General features: G+C 44.6%; 1 protein-coding gene across 1 annotated transcript in view; it reads right to left on the bottom strand.

Annotated features, from left to right (window-relative positions):
- Nucleotides 1–228: 228 nt before the first annotated feature.
- dpy19l3 (dpy-19 like C-mannosyltransferase 3) overlaps nucleotides 229–8,553 on the bottom strand; it is a gene marked incomplete at its 3' end in the record, with an annotated part of 48,424 nt that continues 40,099 nt past the window's right edge. Inside the window, exons 17-19 of the mRNA XM_079217476.1 lie at nucleotides 8,351–8,483; nucleotides 3,725–3,883; nucleotides 229–447 (exon numbers count right to left, since the gene is read on the bottom strand). Of these exons, the coding sequence (XP_079073602.1) occupies nucleotides 229–447; nucleotides 3,725–3,883; nucleotides 8,351–8,483 (511 nt within the window). The remainder of the gene's footprint in view (nucleotides 448–3,724; nucleotides 3,884–8,350; nucleotides 8,484–8,553) is intronic.

The raw sequence follows: 8,553 nt of genomic DNA, 5'->3' as shown, positions 1-8,553 counted from the left end.
AAGCAATGCGCCCCCCCCCCCCCCCCCCCCACCCCGAGCTTGAACCGGCACCACAGTTCACAGAGCCATGTGTTCAAAAAAGGAAAGAAATAATGGGCATGATCACGGCTGGGCACGGTGCCGAGAGGAGACAGAGGAACATCGAGGATTTCAGTGCTTTTATGTCTCCCACCCCTGGCTTTTTTTTCTTCTCTTCTCTTCTCCTCGAATAAAAACCCTGATCCCGCTCTACTGAGTCACGCTGTGCTCCGTCGAGCTCTTGGTGCTCTTCTTGCGCTTCTTCTTGACCCGGTACACGTGGAAGGTTTTGTTCTGGAACGTTCGGCTGAACAGAGCGCCGTAGGCCGCCGGCACCGCCTCCGTCGCCTCCGTCTTGATGGCCTCGCAAAACCGAGGGTGGGCGGCGGGGACGAGGTCCGGGTCGTTCTCTCCCGGTCCGTCCATGATCTGATGGTACACAGAACGGGCGTGTCATCATCAACAGCAGGTTAGCACTAAGGGGTGTTCTTATAAAGGGGACATGTGTTAACCAATATCATCATCATCAATACATCATCCAGGTTCATCGTTGGCTAAAGACATTTTTGGTATCACTATAACCAAAAGCGCGTGGAGCCGAGCCATGCAGTGGGATTTCCCCATTAGTGATCTGCTGCCATGTATGGCATTATTTATGAGACACGGCAGGAGCTACGTCTGATTCCCACATCTCCTTCAGGGAGGTGGAGCAGCTCGGTTAAAGACAGATTAGTTTTTGCCCCCGATTTGAAAAGGCCAACGCCACGGAACCCGCAGTATTTTGGGAAAGGGTCGCTACATAAAATGACCCATCAACACACATACATATATACTCATTTTGAGTGAAGGCCGGTAAATAGCACGTGATCCTTTAATTTCATCTAAATGATGAAGTCCTGGTTCAAAATGATGGAGAGGATAAGATCGATGTGTATTGATACGATATGGATGAGTTTATTGAGACGCATGATCCGCTAGATGTCAGATGTCTCTGTTGCAGTTGTTGGGGCTAAACAGAAAACAGCAACAGTGTGACAGAGTGAAGCTTTTCTTACCTCACAGACCTTCGGCTGGGAAAGAGAACACGAACCTGACATTTTATTTGGGCCTGCTTTCTATTTTGCTGATGTGATGTTTGTCATTACATTTTTTGTTATTGATATATAAAATATGATCCTTTGGGGGGAAAAATCCTTATTTTTTGTGCCCTTTTAGCTCTCTCCAAACGGTTACTGCCACTGCAGGAGAAAAAAAAAAAACAGCTTTAATTGAAGGAGAGGCGTCCAAACAGTTTGACGTGCCTCGCGGCGCTTTTGGTTCAGTGTGTGGCTTTTTAAAACAATATCTATACTTCAAACCCCTGACGCTCTCTGTGCATTCAGGCCTTTACATTTCACAGATGCACGGTCCCAATAATGATTTGTTATTATTGAACCTGCATCAACTTTCTGTTCTCTGTTTAAATACCATAGAGTTCGTCGTTTTTATAAAACATCTATACTCAAGGTTTCTGAATGAAGGGTCTGGCTCACAAGAAAACCCATACAGACAGATATTGAAATCGAAAGAGAGAAAAACACATAAAAGAAGGTAAAGAAAGACAGATAACACAAGAGGGAAAGAACACAAAGGAAGGTGCGAGCGAAAGAATAAAGGACAGGCGGATGTAAACCTGCCGTACCTGCCGTCTGTATGTCAGATGTTGTGTATGCTGTCTGACAATTACACACACACACACACACACACTCTGTGTTTCATGTGTCAATAACACCACACTGAGCGAGCCAGACTGACGCTTGTCTCGCCTCTGGTAATCCAAATAGCCATCGTGCCGCATCCAACAACAAAATAAGGAGGAGGCGGTGGAGGTGCCATCAGCTTCACACGCGTCCTGTCCTATTTATTATATATTTTTATTTTTTACACAGTGTGTGTGGGGCAGAGGTGTCAAAAGTATTCACATTCATTACTCAAGTAGAAGTATAGATACTAGGGTTTAAAAATACTTCTGTAAAAGTTGAAGTATCAACTCAAGCTTTTTACTTAAGTAAAAGTGTAAAAGTACTGGTTTCAAAACTACTTAAAAGCATAAAAGTAAAAGTAATGTAAGGGGAATGTTTTTTTTCCATTAAGGACAAACTCTTAAGCCGCATCTCAGGGGCCTATAGTGCACTACCCCACCTCCCCTAAAACAATCATTTTTATAAAGGCCATAATGTTTTAAAATGCTATGTTGAAAAATGTGGGATGCACTAGGCTACCCGTTTCAGCTGCATATATGCCCATTTAAAATGATCACATTTTATTACAATGCAAATACATTAAAGTACCATATGTGTACTACTGAGCATTAACATGCGTTTCATGGAGCGGAAGACATGATAACTAGTTGCCTATAAGTATTGTAATAGTGCAAAATAGGCGGCGGCGACTCCGACACAAACACTTAAAGCTGTGGTTCTCAAACTTTTTCTGTAAATAACATAATTGTGTGACTCATCTGTGCTTTTATAAATAACAGATTAAAGAAAATTGCAATCACTTTCAAGTAAATCAGATTGCCCCATCAGACAATGTTTTGTGTAAGTTCTATCTGTGCAAAAAAATACTCATATTTAGTTACTACTAAATAGCTCATTGTGGAAAACAATAATCTTTTCATTTTAGGTAGATTTGATACGGCCTCTCTCAATTCATGCTCAATATTGAGCTTAGATCTGTTTTTTTATTTTGAGAAACGCAACAGCAGGAAAAGACGAGCTCACGGAGCTCACGGTGTCGCGTCAAATCGCGCATGCGCAAGCATAACCTGTTAACGGCGTACCGTAACCATTTACACGAAAGTACAGGCTTTTGTCCATGTATTTATTAATGACTTAGTTTTATATCCGTGTACTTTGTACTTTTGTAATATGTGAAGCCAGCAGCTCATTGTTGGTAGAAGACACGAGCACTTTGGCTCGTTTCACCCGGAGCAGGAGAGCTGCTCCGGGTTCAGAGAGCCGCTCCGGGTTCAGAGAGCCGCTCCGGGTTCAGAGAGCTGATCCGGGTTCAGAGAGCTGCTCCGGGTTCAGAGAGCTGATCCGGGTTCAGAGAGCCGCTCCGGGTTCAGAGAGCTGCTCCGGTGCGAGGAGAACTCCGGTTGCTCCTCACATGAGAGCTGCTGTTGCATCTTCACCCTGGGAGCGTTTAAAACGCATATATAGCGGTCTGCTTTTCATGCGACATATTTTTCGACGCTCTCTGTCCGCATGTGTGTGTGCTCAGCGCTCACCTGTGTGCGCGCGCACGTATCTGTGCACAACGGGGCGGAGAGGTTTTTTGTGTGTGTGTTTTTGAACGATGACAAGCCGGAGTGAAAACAAACCAAAATAAGAATAGTAACGAGGCTATTTTTAAAATGTAGGGAGTAGAAAGTACAGATATTTGCGTGAAAATGTAAGGAGTAGAAGTAAAAAGTCGTCTGAAAAATAAATACTCCAGTAAAGTATAGATACCCAAAATGTCTACTTAAGTAAGGTAATGAAGTATTTGTACTTCGTTACTTGACACCTCTGGTGTGGGCGGGTGGGGGGGTCGAGTGAGAGACAGTTGAGCGGTGACACTATTGATCTCTGCGGAGGCCGATAGCTTAAGCTGGCACATGTGGTCGAACACGTGCAGAGGCTCAGTTCCCGATGAGTCACGCTAAATAAACGCCACCCACGTGTCCGTTGGCCAGGTCGAGCAGGTCCCTCAGCCGGCAGCCTCGGCCGTGCCTCCGCTCGTAGCAGATGCTGTTCTCCAGCACCACGTAGTCGGCCCCGATGGCCCTCAGGATGCCGTGGACTTCCTCCGGGGACCGGCGGGCGTACACCTGATACACCTGCGCACACACACACACACACACACACACACACACACACACACACACACACACACAATATAAATGGATTTATCTTGGTTTTTGTGGGGTTTTGATTGCTTCCCACCCTAAAGATCGCCTTGTGTTAGAATAAAAACTTCTCTCCTGGAACTCAATTACCAGACACATTTATTTTCTGAATTACAGTTTTGATGAAAGTTGTTTCAATTATAACATGTTTACTGATGAAAGAAAACAACAAAAAAAAGGGAAAAAATGAGAATCAGAGAGAGAACAACAACCAAAGTGTTTCAACATAACAGATCTCTACTTTGTGAAATCTTGTTATGGTTCATCTTGTATTTGTAGCAGAAGAAATAAAGCGTTTGACCAATTTCACACAACAACAGATTTAAATAGAAGATGAAGAACTGGATTGTTTATCAGGAGGAAACCTCAGCCCAGTAGCAGAGTTTTTAGGGTAAATGAGGGCTGGAACATCAAAGTGACAAAAACAAGTTGCAACTTTTATGTTTTCAAAACTTACACAAAGACGCAAAACAAAAACTAGCTACTTTCCGCTAACAATTGTAACGGTTAGAAGCAGCGACCGGTCAGCGAGGCTGATGCAAACTGGTGTCCGAGACGTCAGTTCAGTGTTCACCGGCGTAAACTAGCCAATGGCTATAATAGCTAACGGAGTGGTGACTATTTATCGTTTCATCAAAATACTACAATGCCCACAATGACTAACGTACTGATAGTTTAGCATCCATGCCGAGCTAAACCTTTAATTAATCCGCCTCTGAAAAATAGTCCCCAAACATTTTGCTTGATCTTGTTGACGATACACCAAAATATAGAATAAAACCCCCGTTATCCGTGAAAGCCCAGAAATACACTGCATTCTCAGATGTTCTGAACAAAACACGCCCCTTCCTTTCTGTTCAGGAAACCCTGTAAAAGGAACTGTGTGCTGCAGCTTCAACACAAATAAACCTTTTTGACATTTGCGCCCCAATTTAGAGTGCGTGTGCCTTCTGGGTATGTGAATTCATAGAGGAATGAGAAACATTACTAAAATAACACAAATGTAGTGGGCAACAAAAGGAACTTTATCCACTAATTCATTATGCTGTAGTGACACATAAATTCAGCTGCTGAATCCAGATCAGAACTGTAACCGTCATTAAGGTTCTTACAAATGTTAGAAAATGTATTCACACAGTTTTTCCTCCTCAAAATAACACACACACACACACACACACACACACACACACACACACACACACACACACACACACGCACACGCACAGGGCTTCTGGCCTGCACCAGTGTCGTGGATCATTAATGAGCTCCATACTAAGCTCGGGCCTCGCCTGAGGCTCGGTTGACTTCCTGCTGGGAGGCAAAACATAGGTTGAGCTACTCGAGAGATGACCCATACATTATTTCCTGTTCACTGTGCAGAAGACACACACACACACACACACACACACACACACACACACACACACACACACACACAGTGAAGATCATTTGCACCAATATTTTCCAGTTTACAGCATTTTTGGCATCAGCCTTTGTCAAGAGTTAACACAGTTATTTAAGTCTATTGACTCAAAGAAAGGGATGAAGAAAAAAACTACGAAGCAACGAGAATTCACGGCAATAGATGAAACTAAAATTTTAAAAATATATATTTATGCCATTTAACTAATAATTGAATGTGTAAAATAAACAGAATCACATTGAGAAAACACAGAAACCCTCATGTCGTCACTTTGTTATGAAAAGAGGTTTTTCTCCATCAATGACGGGGAGAACCCTTTCCCCGTCTCAAACTCAAAACATTGCTCTCTCGGCATCCAGTCTGCTTCACTGGAGCGCAGCGCCTCCCGTCTCCATTTCTTTCGACGATAAAATTCAGCGAGACTCGATTGTGCGTCTCAGTGCGTCTTCTGATCCATTCACACAATCTCCGCAGGTCCCCTCCTACATCCACAGCCAGGTCCCTTTAGTCTCTGACGCAGAGCACAATGGACTTCTCATGCTGGCGTCCCACTCCATTAAAATGGCAACTGATTCAAGGTTTGGTGTGACACTGCGGCCGCCTTCAGTTCAGCTTTTACCTCACCGTTAGGGCCGCCTCAAGAACGACGGAGCTGTATTTACTGACAGCGGATGCTGCATGCGGGCTCACACGGGTTTCTACATCTTCGCGTTTCCTCTTTGGAGAGCGGATTCAAACACCTCCAGTAGAGGTAAATAAGTCTGCATTCCTTTTTTTAGCCACAGGAGCGAGGGAGTTTGACCCCAGGATCATTTGTTGTTATAATTGTGGGGCTTTCCTCCGTGTAGACAACTGTTCATCAATCATGGCTGAAATAAAATAACCACCATGGCTGCTTTGTACATGTTGATGAGGTCTCGGATACCTCCTGAATCGTGTCGGCGTTCATGATTTAGATCACAGTAGGAGGGACGTTTTAGTTTTACGGTAAAAAAAAAAGATTTACAAAATATCACTATGTTTTTAAATGGTAAATGGACCTGTACTTGTATAGCGCTTTTCTAGTCTTCCGACCACTCAAAGCGCTTTCACACTACTTGTTATCATCCACCCAATCATCATTCTCAAGTGAGGGGCTAAGGTTCCACCTGTCCATCAGCAGTAGCTAACATTCACACACATTCATACACCGTAGGCACAGCTACCGGAGCAATTTGGGGTTAAGTGTCTTGCCCAAGGACACATTGACATGGACCAGCGAGCTGGAGATAGAACCTCCGATCCTCTGATTGAAGGACGACCCTACTCACCACTGAGCCACAGTCACAGTTTGAGACTCAGATGGATGAATAAATCCCCCTGATTTACTGAACAGAAGGGTGAAAATGTTCTTAAAGAATAAAGAATATAAAGAACAGAGTCGTCGGGCGACTTATTGTTAGCGCCTTCGCTGGCCACAAAAAAAGAAAAGAGTGCTGCTGTTGCGTTGCATTTTGCAGCACAAAGTGAGACGGAGAGGCAGCAAACAGTAGCTGCAACAAAGTCAATAGAAAGAACAGACACAGAACGAGACAGATCCGCTGTGGGCGCCTCACATCTAGCCGGAGACGGAGTACATCTACTTCAGCTGAAAATGTTTCAATATCTGTGGAAATTTGTGTTTATGTTTTTTTTCTTTTCAGCCTTCGCTGTCACCATGAATTTAGAGACGGGAGCAGAAAGCAGAAGGCGTCTGGAGGACAGAAATAAATGGGAATCGCGGTAACTTCGGCAGTCGGGGCTGTCGCGCGCCGGTCGTCAGCCGGGAGACTCGAACGCTGAAGGCCTGAGAAAATTCGCGAGGAGAGACGCCAAACAGGTGGGAGGTTCATTCAGCTGGGACCTCCGGGTGGAAACTGGGTCGTTGGGAATAGACGTCTCAGACCCACATTCTGGTTCTGGCACAGTGCCAACCACGCTGCCAGTCGGGCAATTTCAGCAGCAATGAATAATGCTTAACATGTAAATGAATTCTTTAAATCCGCATTAAAATAAAAGAAGAGTAATCTACGTTTACTGCCGTTAATGAACACGAGGGATTCGTACGGCATCTGTTGTCCACAGCTGCTGTCGTCGGTGTGAAGAGCTCGTCCTTTAGTTCATTCTAACAAATACGACGGCAGAAAACCTCAATCAAAAGCTTTGAATGTAAGAAAGGCATTCGATACACGTCAAGGTGCTTATGTTTCACCCTGAGATATACTGTAGTTACTCACTGTTTTCTTGTTGCAGCGTTCCATTTAGTTGTCTTCTTTCTTATGAAAAGGATCCGTGAGCAGAGATCATATTTATCTGTCCATCTTATCTGATCTTCACTTATGTTCAATGTGTTGAACACGCCTGGGCATCTCCATCTTAATATGGTTCATAGACTTTACAACCTATTCAATGTGAGCACAGTTTCCCACAAACAGGGAGAAAGCAAACATTTGATTGAGTACACTGCAACGATCTAAGAGTACGAGCCTCAATGTCTCCCTCCCCTCTCCTCTGGATCCCACACTGGACAAATGGAGCTGAGAGTGTTTCGACACGTGCGCGTAGGTCGTATTCATGACTGACAGATTTATTGACACCTCAATTAAAGAAACCACGTTTGCTCTGTATGAATAGAGCGATCGATACTGCTCTGCCTGCTTGGTGCCTCCGCGTACCGTTTATCCCGTACTCCTCTCCGGCACCAGTCCGGGAAAAAAAAAAACAATCAGGTCGGATCCCCGTTTTTTTTATCCTGGAACAAACATGGCATCGCACCACCACAGAATGTAAAGCTAACCCATGCACCAAATGGCATTCATATCAAAATGGCCCACTCGTGTAGCTGACACTGTATTTACCTCGAAGATGAAATTTTCCATTTACTGTGTTTGCTCCATCTTGCTGCCCACCCCCTGTGTGTGCGTGTGTGTTTGACAGTATAGTGCAGCCTACAGTACCTGCTTGGTCCTCTCCCGCAGGTCTTTATCTTCGTAATGGGGGTGGTTGGTGAGAACCCTGCCTGTGCACAGCTTGATGCCGGCCAGCAGCTGCATGCTGCCCGCAAACACCGCCGTCTTCGAGGTCTTTGTGCTGTGGACCAACAGGAGAGGGAGAGAGAGAAAGAGAGAGAGAGAGAAGGGCACATCATTCACCGCTATAG

Source organism: Taurulus bubalis (assembly GCF_910589615.1).
Source record: "Taurulus bubalis genome assembly, chromosome: 4".
Classification (NCBI taxonomy): Eukaryota; Metazoa; Chordata; class Actinopteri; order Perciformes; family Cottidae; genus Taurulus; species Taurulus bubalis.
This window is presented reverse-complemented; position numbering and strand designations above follow the sequence as displayed.